The sequence below is a fragment of the Setaria viridis genome, chromosome 2 (genome assembly GCF_005286985.2).
Source record: "Setaria viridis chromosome 2, Setaria_viridis_v4.0, whole genome shotgun sequence".
Lineage (NCBI taxonomy): Eukaryota > Viridiplantae > Streptophyta > Magnoliopsida > Poales > Poaceae > Setaria > Setaria viridis.
In genome coordinates this window covers 28,871,932-28,887,017 of record NC_048264.2, presented here as the reverse complement: position 1 = coordinate 28,887,017, position 15,086 = coordinate 28,871,932, and the positions used below count along the sequence as shown (strand labels likewise).

The 15,086-nt window shown below is 45.3% G+C and overlaps 1 protein-coding gene across 1 annotated transcript; it reads left to right on the top strand.

Annotated features, from left to right (window-relative positions):
• Nucleotides 1-1,514: 1,514 nt before the first annotated feature.
• On the top strand, nt 1,515-4,397 carry LOC117843155 (cytokinin hydroxylase). The gene is made up of 5 exons (XM_034723715.2): nt 1,515-1,874; nt 1,991-2,223; nt 2,344-2,606; nt 3,137-3,554; nt 3,660-4,397. The coding sequence occupies exons 1-5, from the start codon at nt 1,595-1,597 to the stop codon at nt 4,092-4,094; spliced, it is 1,629 nt and encodes a 542-aa protein (XP_034579606.1). The 5' UTR covers nt 1,515-1,594; the 3' UTR covers nt 4,095-4,397.
• Nucleotides 4,398-15,086: the final 10,689 nt, after the last annotated feature.

Genomic DNA, 15,086 nt, shown 5'->3' with positions numbered 1-15,086 from the left:
TGACATTACAGGTAATGTGCTGTCCTTAGTGCTCTGATTTTGTATCTTGTCCATGGAGGTGCCTCTGCTCATATAGTACCATATAGGAGTACTTGTTAACTTGTCCCTTCTGCAATGCAGGAGGCAAGGCGTACAGAAAGGTGTGTCTTTTTTTTTTGATCATGTCATACATTAGGAATAGCACTCAGTCTCAGTGAGTGTATGTCCATATTTTTGTATTCCTATAGTGGTAATGTGGTACTGTACTGCTGTATGCAGCTGTGGCACTTGAATCCTCTAGGATCTTGGCACGGTCTCTGCCTGTCTTGAAATAAATTCTGGCTATGGCGCCAACAGATGTTACCAGTCAAGAAATCTTTATGCCAGGCAATATACTAATGGCTTCTATAACTGATACGCGCTGCCACTTTTTCTCTAGTGGCAAAGATACATTGCACACATCAGTTGGTACTAAATTAATGACTACTTGGCGTTTCAGTATTTCAGTTCATGCCCCAAATACATCACATATTCCTATTTTTAAAAATAAAATCCTCTCACATTTATGCATTACTACTTGTTAGTGATAGATAGTGATAGTGTCGGATTTAGTGACCCGCAGTCCACCTAGAGGGTACCCAGATGGTTGATTTGTAGGCAGAGAGGATCGCAAGACCATGAACTTTATGGTAACGCAAGGCACAAGATACATAGATTTATACAGGTTCGGACCGCCAGTGTAGCGTAATACCCTATATCCTGTTTTGGGGATTGTATTGCACCCTGCGTTCAGGTGTTGATTGTTGTGTTGAGGGATTGGATCGTTTCCCCTCCTAGGAGTACCCCTACCTCCCCTTATATACTCCGAGGGGTAGGATTATATGGCAGAACCACTAGTTGATTACTATAGATGAGATCTAGTCGGATTACAACATATGGGGAGTCCTAGTCGGACTCTATCTTATGTCTTCTTCATCAAGTCGGGCCGACCCATTAGTGGTCGGCTAGGCCCACCATAAGGGTACCGGGTATCTATAACCGTCAGATAGATAAATAAATAATAATTTTGCAGCATCCATATTCCATGAGGTCACATGAGGCAACGAGTTGGCAACCAAACCAAGAAGATTGAAGAGTAGATTTAACAAAGATTCACAAAATTGCTCGCTCCGTTTTATAACATTAGTCCCTTTTTTATAAGCATGTTTCTTAAAGTTTGCCCATTGCACAAACAAAAATCCTTCATTCTACAAATGAGATTAAGTGACACCAAAATTGCGTTGCGTTGAATAATATTTTTCTTTCAAGTTGCGGGATGATTTGGTTCTATGCCAAATTTCTCTCATCAAGCCTCGCCAAAGTAATCAAATTGGAGAAACCACAGTATTTAGTAATTTGCCAAAATATGACAGCAAATCAATTGCTGCCGAATCCAACCCAAAAAGACAATAAACATTATTACGTGTAATAAATGGAATATCATACGGTCAGATCTGCGCTCTAGCCATAGGAGATCGCGCCTATATATAGCCCAGAGCCCAAGCGAAATCCCACACATTGCCGGCCGCCGCCGCTGCCTAAACGCAGATCAAGGCCCCCCAAATCTTCGTCTCCAATGGCGCTCGTGATGCTGATGGTGATCGCGTCCCCTGTCCTGGTGTTGCTCCTGCGGGCGGCGTGGGTGGCCCTGTCCTGCTACGTCCTGACGCCACTGAGGATCCGGCGGATCATGGCCCGGCAGGGCGTCCACGGCCCCCCGCCTCGTCTGCTCATCGGAAACCTCCGCGACGTGTCGGCGATGGTGGCGCAGTCCACCGCCGACGACATGCCGGCCCTGAGCCACGACATCGTCGGCCGCCTCATGCCGCACTACGTGCTCTGGTCCAAGACCTACGGTGAGGCACCCGACCTGGCTGCCGCGTGCGAACCGCCCGCCGCCATTGCGCCGTCGTTGACCGACCGCGCAGTACTGTACTGACGACGCCGTGGAATGTTCTTGGGTCGCGTGCAGGAAAGTTCTTCGTCTACTGGTACGGCAGCGAGCCGCGGTTGTGCCTGACGGACGCGGCCATGATCAAGGAGTTCCTCTCGTCCAAGTACGCGGCGAGCGCCACGGGGAAGTCGTGGCTCCAGCGGCAGGGGACCAGGCACTTCATCGGCCGGGGACTCCTCATGGCCAACGGCGCGCACTGGTCGCACCAGCGCCACGTCGTCGCGCCGGCGTTCATGGCCGACAAGCTCAAGGTTCGTGTCGCGCGCCGCCGCCGCCGCCGTTGCCGCCGTCCGCATTCTGTATTTCTTTGTTAATTTCTTTTCTTCCGGACCGAGTCGTGTTACTGACTAACGTCACCGGCCGCGTCACAGGGGCGTGTGGGCCACATGGTTGAGTGCACGAAGCAGACGATCCGGGCGCTGCGGGAGGCGGCGGCGGCGACGCCGTCCCCGGGCGGCGGGCGGCGGTGCGAGGTGGACATCGCCGCGTACATGACCCGCCTGACCGGCGACATCATCTCGCGGACCGAGTTCGACACGAGCTATGATACCGGGAAGCGAATCTTCCACCTCCTCGAGGACCTGCAGCGCCTCACGGCGCGATCAAGCCGCCACCTCTGGATCCCCGGCAGCCAGTGAGTCCCCTCCGCCTCCTGATCCCCCTCGCCGCCGGCCGCCGCCGCCCCGCCGCTTGCCGCTCGTCTTTTCTCTAGTAACCCGTGCACCTACGCACGCACGCGCTCACTCCCTTACCTGGCCTTTTGTCGCTACCCATGTCCCGGTCCTCTGCCTGCATATGCGTGTGCAGTCCTCCGACCTGAACTAACCTTAAGCAGTTAAGCTATTTCCATGGATTAAACTAAGCTAAATCCGTTTCGCTCCTGGAGCTAATCGCGCTTAAGCGATCGATTAGTCAATTGATTCTCTAGCGGTGCCGTTCCATCGCTGTCCGGCTAGTTTTGGACACTGGCATGCACACTCTGACTCGAGGCCGAGGCATCGGCTTGTGTTGATGCCTCGAAACGATTCCATCGTGGCACGGGCATTGCCGTACGCCTGTCAGCTGTAAACAATTTTTGGACATGCACACACTAGCTGGTGCTTTGACTGACCACTGACGTACGTGCGTGTCTGGGATTAATTGTCTCGACGTCGCGTCGTGCAGGTACTTCCCGAGCAAGTACAGGCGGGAGATCAGGCGGCTGAACGGCGAGCTGGAGGCGGTGCTGACGGAGTCCATCGGGCGGAGCCGGGAGATCGCCGACGAGGGCCGCGCCACGTCGGCCTACGGCCGGGGGCTCCTGGCCATGCTGCTGACCGAGATGGAGCGGAAGAAGCAGGACGACGGGGCCGCGGCCGGCGGCCGGAAGCAGCAGCAGCAGTTCAGCTACGACCTGCAGCTGGTGATCGACGAGTGCAAGACGTTCTTCTTCGCCGGGCACGACACGTCGGCGCTGCTCCTCACCTGGGCGCTCATGCTCCTCGCCACGCACCACGAGTGGCAGGACCGGGCCCGCGCCGAGGTCGCCCGCGTCTGCGGCGACGCCCCGCCGTCCTACGACGACCTCTCCAAGCTCAACGTGGTACGTCCGGCTCCGACGTGCGTCATATAATATAGTATTAACTTGCGGCCGGGCCGGACCGCCGGAACATGAGGCATTGCTGACGACATGTTTGCATCGTTGCAGCTGCAGATGATCATCCACGAGACGCTTCGGCTGTACCCGCCGGCGACGCTGCTGCCGCGGATGGTGTTCGAGGACATCCGGCTCGGCGGTGGCATCGGAGGCGGCGAAAGCCTCCACCTGCCGGCCGGCCTATCGGTGTGGATCCCGGTGCTAGCCATCCACCACGACGAGTCCATCTGGGGCCCCGACGCGCACGAGTTCAGGCCGGAGCGGTTCGCGTCGGGGCGGCGCCCGGCGTTCCTGCCGTTCGCGGCGGGCCCGCGCAACTGCGTCGGCCAGGCGTACGCGCTCGTCGAGGCCAAGGTCGTGCTCGCCATGCTGCTCCAGCAATTCCGCCTCGCCATCTCCGACGACTACCGCCACGCGCCCGTCAACGTGCTCACCCTCCGCCCCAAGCACGGAGTGCCCGTCCACCTCCGCCCGCTGCGGCCATGAGCTCAGCCCCCATTCGTTTTGTTCCTTTGCTCGCCGGCTTCTCGGCTAGCTTAACTCTTGTGGCGTCGTGCTGCAGCTGTAGAGGGTGGTTAAAGTTTTGTGCTCTCCGGTTGGTTCTCCGGCCGGCTCGCTGACAGGTGGGGCCGGCATGTCAGGTGCTGATCAAGTTAGTAGTTTAACCTGATGCAGCAATATGCGTGTAGGTTGGAGCTTTGGGTACTGAGTTAGGGGACATATATGTATGCAGATTAGTGACATAATAACATTGACTGATCACAAGAATTAGCACATGGGTTTGCATCATCGTGTGCTCTGGTACGGTTCTGCCTAGATCATGCAGATTACAGGGGGCTGAACTGAAGGGAGCAGACATAGCAAAATGTTAATTTTGACAGTATGATAAGAAGCATGGCAGAGTGAATGGGACAAACTAAGCGCTGGTTTGCAGATCAGTCTCAAGCAGAGATGCCTGCTAAATAAGATAACTAAAACAACCCGGCTGTACAACACTTGAGAGGATGCAAACTAGATAAACAAAGCAACAAAGAACAGAGTGCTGGATTACTGGCGGCGGAAGAAAAGCATGTGGGCTGACCATCCCACAGGGCGCATGCACTGCCCATCCGCCAGCGGATGAGAACACGTGGTACTTAGAAGCACCTCGACACGCTTGTTATGAGATTGTGCAATTTTTTTGTTACTTCCTAATTAAACATTAGCTAAGGGCATTTCTACTCTGTTCTAATTTTTCACTAATGAAATTTACGAGAATAAAACAACTTTATATAAGATTGAAACATTACTCCTATGTGTATCAGTACTCATTACTCCATCCGTTTCAAAATGCAGATCGTTTTGACTTTTTTAGTTATACAGATTTTAATATGTATCTCGACATAATCCTATATTTAGATGCATAGCAAACTTTATAGCAAAATTTATATAGCTAGAAAAATTAAAACGACCTACTTTTATAACGGAGGACCAAACAAAATCTTAGCACTCCCGCATAGTTAGCCCCGACCCACAAAACAACCCCTGGATGGGCATAAGGTCAAGGAGTAACCGTGGTCGCCAAAAGACAATCCCGGCCGTCGCGAAGCGCCCGCCCCGCACGTGTGCGGTGTGCCCGCACGCGCGCGCGTGCACGTCCCGCCGCACGCACCCCTCTGATCGATGGGCGATGATCAGGAGCTAAATGCTGCGGCTAGCAGGCAAAGCAGCAAGCACAGCTTAAAAGACAGAAGGGGCATCGATGCATTTTACCGGCAACTTAGTGTGTGCGCCATTTAATTAACATTATCGGCAGGGAATGGGATGGCATATAAATCTATCTATCTATCAAAGCCCAAGCACCACTAACTCGGTAGCTAGCGATCGGGCGAGAGGGAACCTTATCTTACCAGCTGCTAACCACGGGTTAGTTAAATTAAGTAATTATTAACCATCCCCCGGACCCGGCTGGTAGTTCTTTACACACTGTACGTGTCTCGGCTAGCTGTTGAGCATTACATTGGGCTGGCTGACAAACCTTTTGTTCGTGCAAAGTGGGCGATCTTTAGCTGATGATGAGTAGTACTATAATCCCTTGTTTTAGAGTTTTATATTATTATTAGTACTCACGGCTGAAAAAGGTTATTCTAGACATTGACATCAGACGGCAATCGTTTTAATTCCCGTCGTTGTTACAATTTTTTTTAAATGAACCGGCAGAAGAGCTACATGTTATATTAAAAAGAGAGAAAGTCTGAACATATGTAAAAGGTTATGCACATGTCGTGTTATAACAGCAAAGGAAATAGGAGCTCAAGAGCAGTAACATGATTTAATAAGAAATGCAACCGCGGGACTTTTGCGAATATCGGGCGGTGTGCTAGCGCTTTGGTTTATAAGAGGATGCATGTGGTTGACTACAATGTATATAATAATCTCTCACCCTTGCAGTGAACATCGCCGTAGAAAGGCTTTGTTAGCACTAAAGATATGATAGTATAAGCCGAGCATTTTCTGCCTGCACGATGCAACTATGTAAAGGCATCGTTAGTTGCTGTTAATCGGTTTAATTACAGGGCCGTATGTAGCTTTACGTGATGCGACAGGAGGCGGAGGCGCCCTGTGATTTGGCACCAAGTGCGCAAGTTGCACATACATATATACATATATCTCGCCTAGTTTAGCCGTGGTGCACGCGATGGCTTTAGTACTGTCAACTTTGTGGGTATAATGCAGAATGATTGCAACCTTTTGCCTGTAGGCATCGACGGCCGGCTTTGTTAACTACCTTAACATGGGCGATCGACCGTTTCAGGAAAAAAAATGTGGGTGCGGTAAGGTTAGCGGGATCGGTTTGACCCGTGCAATTGCGCGGCACTGCTATTGATGGGTGTAAATCAACCGCACTCTCCGTTCCGAGATATAAAATGCTTTTAGTTTTGTTCTAAGTTAAGCTTTTCTATTTATGATCAAATTTTTTTTTCCAATCATTTATGATCAAGTTTGTATACTAACATCTACACGAACCAAACAAAGCACTACGAAGACATATTTTATATTGAAATTAATTTGTAACCGTGGATGTCAAAGTTAAAATGTTTGACTTGGAATAAAACTAAGACATCTTAAATTGTAGAATGAAGAAAGTATATATAAAGTTATATTTTCCCTTTTCTTTTATCTAGCTTAAGCTTCATCAACAAGCTAGCAACGTAAAATGAAACAGCTAGAAAACATGATCGTGCTTCGTGCATCCTGTGAGAATATCATGCTACACATATGAGATGACTTAAGTTGGGGGTGGGGAGAGGTTTGGCCATTGAAAATGTACTAGTATGTAACAAAAGCCTCTTTAGTAAAAATCTGTTTGGAATCTAGGAATTTCTCAAGAAATAAAAAATCAATTACCATGGGAATCGACAAAACTTTCCATGTCACAAACGCAAGCCTAGCCAGGTGAGCTTTCAAGCTACTAAGTACGGAGGCCATGGTTTTGGCGATAGAATTTATCTTCCAAAACTCCGATGCATCACCACAACCATCATTTTCTGAAGAAACTACTGTTTGCGATTTTGTTTATTAAAACTTTGTGGACCTCCAGTGAACAAGAACAAGCTTAGGGCATGAAACAATTTTTTTCATAATTCTTGTTTGGCCATATTAGTGCCACAAGGGATAACACCAACACCACAAACTGAATTTCACCTGACGGTTTTTATTTAAGTGGCCAACATCAGTAGTATCTTTGGTGAAAATCTAAAGGGTATTCAAAACAAGTTTGTTGACAACTATAATGTTGGTGTTTATGTAAAAGATTACAAATCACACTAGGCAAACTATTTGCCACTTTGGGAAAAAAATAGAACTCTTGTACAGTAGTAGTTTAAAAACATCCAGCACACGAACCATTTCTCTATGTTGTATTACTACATCTGTTTAACAATTTTCGTCCCGTTCACATACTAAGGAGGCTCGAAAGTTAAGTAAGTTTGCATGAAATTGGACTGTCTTGTTCCTGTCGGATAGATGAACCATTGATCTATATCCAAAGAGTGCAAAACTGACATAATTTCATTGAGACTTAATCAAATATCATGCCACCTAACTAGATTTGAGAAATAGACAAACATTATGAAATGGATAGAGTATTAGGTACTGCCGCCATTATTTACAAAGAGTGAGACACAGCAAAATGGAAAAGGGCTACTGGGAACAACCTAACATGAATGGGTACATTATTATATTCATGGAGTTCATATGATTTCTCTCTGAAGAAGAGGTCTAGCTAGGCAGAAAAGGTGAGGCTGCCCTATCTTTGATCCGAGGAACACAATCTACCTATACACTGCTAGCTATGCGCTGCGTCGCATCAAATCCATCAGCCGGGATTGTCTTGTCCGAATCGGCCGGGAGCACCACACGGTCGTGCATGCCAATTGTAGAATCAATCGGCGAGAATATGGCGAGCACTTGAAACTCCTGGTAACTACACTACTGATCGATGACTGTGGCTGATCATGCCCCCTGACTAGATGGCCAAAGAACCCAGCTTTGTGTGATGCAACTTATGTTTGTCTAGGCATAGAAAGAAAGATAGAGGGTTCCACTGTTCTGGTTGTTGCACTTGCACAGGATCATATGTCGTCCACAGACAGAGGAAGGAATACATGCATGCATCTGCGACCATCTCGATCTCAAAGCAGGTTTCTTCTCAGCCATGAATGCGCTGTGCTCCAAAATCCATTAGGAAGCTACAATAGCTAGACAGACAATTTTGAAAAGATTCTCCAAAATCTAACACTCGAGGCCCAGAAGAAAAGAGGAACAAGAAGATCGAAAAGGAGAAGAAAAGAGTTCAAAAAGGGCACCAAAGTCCTGAATGATGGCTCTGGATAGAATTCGGGATCAAATTTGCTTGTTGACGGCAAGTAAATCATTCTGCCTGCCCGGTTCTACGATCCATACATCTTACGCCGTGTAGCTTCACTACCCTATACACTGTACTATATGTGTTCCTGTAGAAATCGTAGTGGCATCGATCCTTGTAGAGACATCATCGTAGGGTACGGAGTGCGTGCACGCGTTCCGCTCGATCACATATATGTACTCCTACTACGTATTTATTAGATCCATATGGAGTTAGGCAAAAAGGAACGGACAACAGTTCGATCGATTGGTTCACTGATCTGTATGTGCATTTCACGAGTAACTTGTTTTTTGGGACTACCTAAGGCTAGCTTTACCATAAAATACATGTTCAGCTTAGTGCGTATCAAAGTTGTGGTTTAATTTGTTAACTTATATATAGTTGTTACTTTCTCACACTTTGATGGAGATACTGTACGTCATCTTAGCAACTACTCCATCAATTTTAAATTGTAAGTCATTTTAACTTTTCTAAATACATAAATTTTTATGAGTCATTTTAGCACTCACCTTCAAAAGCTAGTGAAATTCTGATAAAGGTAATCAACAAGAGCTATATGTTTATTTTCCTAGGTAACTAATATGTTAGCTCTAGAATCTACTAGCGAACAGCATGTTATTTACTACTTGTTTATTCACCTAGCTAACAACTCATGTCAACTCTTGAATCTCAAATGCACCCCAACCTATAATTCCCGGCCGCAAAGAACAACTACACATAGCAATTACTCGTGTGTAATAAGCTTTCAACCTCACTAGCTGTTAAGCAAAATTATTGATGGCTTTGACTGAGCTAAAGTACGTACCAATTACGTACGGGTTTTCAGCAGGAATGGAAAATTTTACATGGAAGAGAGGGAAAAGGAGCATCGAATGAATATGAGGTGACATGAGATAGGAGGGGTACGAAAACACACTTCGATCTCATAGGAAGAAGAGGGCAGAGAGCTAGGTGGAGACGTTGTCTGGAGCTTTGTCGGGCTGTGTGTGTGAGTGTAGAGATGAACCACATCCACACCGAGCCTGGCACTCTTGCTGCACACATCTGACACCATACAAAATGATATCTTTTTATATAAATTGGTGGTCAAAGCTCACGTTATGGTCGATATCCTAAAGTGCTAAATTTGTATTACATATAATGTTCCGTTTCAAAATTGTAGGTCGTTTTGACTTTTCTAGGCACCTAAAAATCCAAAACGACCTATAATTTGGGACTCAACATCTATGCACCTAAAAAATCCAAAATAACCTACAATTTGGGACGGAGGGAGTAGTTCCAAACATTATAATACTCTACTAGTCTTATAGCCCTATAAATAATATATGTTATGAGAAATTACGAGAAAACATTATAATACTCTATTTTACTATATATGAGAAACATTATAATACAAACTATGCATTCTGTACTTCTATTTTTTGAATATTGGGCCAAAACTAAATACGCTTTATATTCTTGACTTAAGGAGTATATATAATTCGAGCTAGAGGGATCTTGAATATGAGCCCTGGCACATAATTTTAAGCAAGAAATTTGCAGCCATCATTTGTTTTCCAGTACGAGTTCGCAGTTCGCACTAGAGGAGAGTATGGATGAATAACTAAAGGGAATTGCTAAACCATACCCGAGCATTTCCGGAAGCTCTCACACTTAAATTTTCTCCATCGTCTTCAACCCATCCTCCCCATCTCCGACGAGCTTGAGGGGTTCGGGGATTGGGGACTCCCGGAGTCCGGTGGACCTAGAGGGAGCTTTGGGCGGCAGGGTAGCGGGCGGTGGTGACGGTCAAGACGGCGGTGAGGCAGGGCGGCGAGGGTGCCGCCTGCCGGGCAGCGGTGGATTCACGGTTGGGCAGTGAAGGGGCAGGGGCGAGCTCTGGCGATGAGTTAGTATGGGAGAGGTCGAGACGGTGGCGGGGGTGAGCCGCGGAATAGAGGTGAGCTCTGACGACAGGAAAGAACAAACGGAGGAGGGAGGGAGTAGGGAGGAGAGAGGGGCGGCGGAGGAAGGGGGGCCTTGTCGGAGCCGGCGGATAGCACCGAGGTGGAAGGGTCGGCGGAGTAGGGTGGACAAGGAAGATAAAGGGAGATGGGAGGAGGTAAGGAAAAAAACTGGAGTCATCACAGCCGTCCATCGTGGATCTAACGGTCTAAAAATTCAAGTGTAGGTGGGATCTTCTACACTCGAGTGCTATGTAGACAGCCCCTAACTAAATCTACCTTTATCAATTAACTTAAGCTTAGAAGACATATTACAATAGCTATTGCAATCCACCATATGATGCTTTGGATATCGATGTCTGTCATACATAAACCCAACAAGATCCAAGATCGATTTGGTTCCAACTAATCACCTCCTGCATGATCATTAGCTCTTGACCAAAACATTCCGTTAATGCATTGACTTCCCCCTCGTGTCCAGACAAATTAAGGTGGACGCAACAAATTGCAAGCCGCAAGATCGATCGATCGATCACCGGATCTCTCCCCCATCTAGTGACAATAATGCATGTGTGTACATGCGTGCATGAAATCTCGAGTACACACAGGAAACAGCTGAAGCAGACGCCCCTGCACAGATCATGCATGCGATTTGATCGGTCGTGCGTCGAGTACTCGATCCCCCGGCAGATCTCTGCAACTGGGCGAGTGGAGCGGCCAGCAACTCCGAGCCGGTGAATGGGCGCTAGACAGCGCGAAAGAAAAGGCGTCAAAAGGCAGACAGGGCGGCTGTGCTGGCCACAGAGGTCAGGGTACGTGTGTTGTGTACATACCCGGCCTGACGACGTACGAATATTGGGCGTGTGGATCTGCAGTACTGTGGCAGGTTTATTCTTGACCTCGACGCCGGCCGGTCACGACGACTACTCCATCTAGGAACCAGGATTCATGGTCTTCACTAGCTCTTGTTATTTTGGATTACCCATGATAAGGTTTGGCTTTCATGCATTTTTCGTGTTTGGATATGTACATGCTTTTTACACGATTTCAAATATAAATTTATTATTAGGACATTAACACGGTCTACGCTGCAAAACTGTATCTATATAAGATGGTAAGTCATTTTCAGATAGAAACACTACTACATAAACCATTTTTCCATGAATGTCATTCATCCGTGCGTCTGCAATTCATCCGACGGTTTTAATTTATCGGGTGTACGAGAGCACCGGAAGCACTCGGTGCACCCGAACTGCTCTCGAAGTCTATCGCTTGTTTCAGATAAATATGACCCTCTAGATATGGCACTTGTGTCCATAAACTTGTACTCCACATGTAGAGGAAAGAGGGTACCTGCGACTTAGAGTGACCCCACATATCATTGTGATAGGGATGTCAAATTCTAAAAGGCGTGCCAATTGAGACCCAAATCTTGAAATCTCTCGCGTTAGTGAGAGGAGTAATCTCGCACGAGGCGTCCCTGTTAACGCAAGTTAAACCTAACACGTACGCTGGCCACCTTTTACCTGGGGATCAGTGAATCGACCGGCGCGTGGTTTCGCATGGCGCCACGGGACGTGTGTTTCTCATGCGTCATGATTCAATGCCGCTGAAAAAATGGTGGCAACTTGGCACCATGCTTGACGCGCAACGCAACCGAGCTCCTTTCTACATGCGGCCGCCGCGTGCAACTCATCCGCCCCGTATATTCTTTTCTTTCCTCCAGTTTTTTCACCTCCAACAAAAAAAACATATTTTCGTTCTCCCTTACTTTAATTTCGAAACCGTCCGATTAGAATTAAGTAAGCATGAAGATCCGGTTAGAGGTGAAAACTCAAAACTTCGTCGTTAGTTGAAGGTCAAATGGACTTTCTTTTTAGCGGACCCGGGACCGTTTACGGGCCTGTTGCGCTGAGCGCCTGAACGGCCCAGGTAGGCTTCTTATCTACCTGGCCCTAATCGCCGCCTGTTTGTTGTCGGTCCAAGTATGTGGCCAGCTCCTTAATCGGGCTCCCATCACCATTTCGCATTCGTCGCGCAACGTTTCCAGTGGCCCACTGCTAAGGCCGCGCCGGGGCCTGGGATGGGCTTTTCTTCCTTGGATGACGGGCCATTTGTTGTTGGAATTCCTTTTGTTGTTTGTTGCTCCTGAAATCTGAACGCATATGCACTTGAACATTTTTAGTGGTTTTCCCTTTTCTGAACAAAAAATCAAAAGCCCTTATTTCAATGTCTTCTTTTCTAGGAAAAACAAATTTACACCTTTTGTGAAATTTTTTTGCTTGCTGATAGCACACATAATCGCTCCGTCGTGCAACACATTTTTATTCTGTTTTTACACAGAGAATGAGTGGTAAACTAAAAGGGATGGACCACTTCGATCAGTTCGTCGTGCCTTGCCCGTGCGGCACCGAAATCTTCGGAATTGACTGGCACTCGCACGAGCATTCTCATCTTTCTCTTGCCATGTTTTCATTAGCAGCATGCTGATCACGTGCTTGTGCAAGCGTCGATCGAAAGCATTAAAAGATATCCTCGAAAGAATAAAAAGATATCCTCCCGACCCAAACGTGCCATCTTTCGGTTGACTGCGTGCAGCGTGCGGTCGAAATGATCAGGTCAGACAGACGGGATTGAAAGTTCAGTAGTCAGCACTGCCACTCGTTCGCATTCATTGGTGGCTGCAGTCCTTGATTTAACTTTGGTGGCGATCAAATCTGGGAGGATTTAAGGGGGGAGGGTGAGCATACCGAGTCTGAGACTCCAAAATTGAGTGGACAGGATCCTGATTGACCTCTAGAAAAGGTGTTCTTGCAGTGCCCCCTATCGCTCTTGCAAATAAACGGGCATCTCTTCCTTGTGTAGCATAAACGAAGGGCAACCAAATCAGTCAACCCATCATTTAGCCATCTAATCTATCAACCCGTGCTAATAATTTTAGAAGTCATTGTATTATATAGTTGTTTAAGAACTTAGACATCCTAGTTAATAATCAAAATAGTTATCTACGAACCTCTCGTTTATTTAATATTCTAACACAATACTTGTACATGTCTATTTATTTTTATCCGGTTGTGATTAACTTTTAATTAGTAAATACTCTATATACTTTTTCGTCCATATTCATACCTTTTTCACTTTGCATCTCACCTCAATATCTTGTATTTAACATGAAAATAATATATTTTTCATCACTTCCTCTCGTACATGAATAAATGGTCTACACGGTGACAGCTATCGTGCATATTTATATTAACAATGATAGAAATATGTATAATCATATATTGGTTTACTTTTGGATATTTTTTATAATGAACATACTTATAATTAGATTAAGATTTAAGTATTTAATTTAGATTATTTATAATAACAACAACATACGCTAGTAACTTATATACAAATTTAGAAGGATATTTTAAGTTATTTTATAATGACATGCCTGGGTAATTTAGATAAAGATTTTTGAGTTACTTTATATTATTATATGTGGGTAATTTAGATATAGATTAAGGGGTTTACTTTATAATATTTTTCGTAATGATAGTGGTTGTCTACCGGATTGATACCCGAATGTTTTAATTTTTCTGAGAATTTCTTAGATTTATCTTTTACCTAGCGCGTCTCGTGAGAATTAATTCAGGTTCTCCAATTGAGAAAAATAAGGGCACATAGTTAAAACACTCAAAACTCTCTCATTTGTTAAATATTCTAACGCATTACTTATATAGATATATACTTATTATCTTCGCCGATTATGAAAGATTTAGTAATTACTCTATAATATTTTCATCCATATTTATAATATATTTTTTCACATGCACCTATTTAATGGATCCTAAGTTTAGAGCTATATTTTTAACATAAAAATCACTATTCTCATCACTTCGTCTATATATTTATAAATGGTGACACACACCATACCATGCGTTTATACCTTGAATTATTATTTTCTATACCAATAGTGTAAGAAACAGATAATTAGAATCATATATTGGTGTACCTTGGGTATATTTTTAATAATGGAATATGTAAGTAACTTAGATATTTACTTTAAGTTATTTTTTAAAAAATATTAGTACTGGGCAATTTGGAAACAAATTTAGGGCTTATTTAAATTATTTTTAATAATAGTATAAGTGGATAATTTAGATGGAGATTAGAAGTTACTTTAGTTTACTTTATGTAATGATAGATGTGTGTGTAATTTAGATATATATTTAGAGGGTTATTTTAAGCTATTTTCAAAATGGCAGGTGGGTAATTTTTTTAGAAAATATAATAGATCTAATGGCTACAATGATTTGAGTCTACCGAATAGATGGTTAGAGCACCTAAGTATCACCCAGCAGACCCGGGTTTGACTCCCCGTTGGAGCGAATTAAATAGGTCTGGAATAAAAACATATAAAAAAATAGGTCGGGGCTTCTCTGCTAACTTCGGTCAAAAAAATAGATGACCGGATGTTTTGTTTTTTAAAGATATTTTTAGAATTGTCCATTTAGAATCCTAGATGGTTTCATTTGGAGGTTTTAAAAGAAGTTCCATTAGTAATAGTAAGATTATCACACTAAACAACATTTCAGCGGTGCCTGGTTGATGGACTTCACTGCTCAGCCGCGATAACCTTCG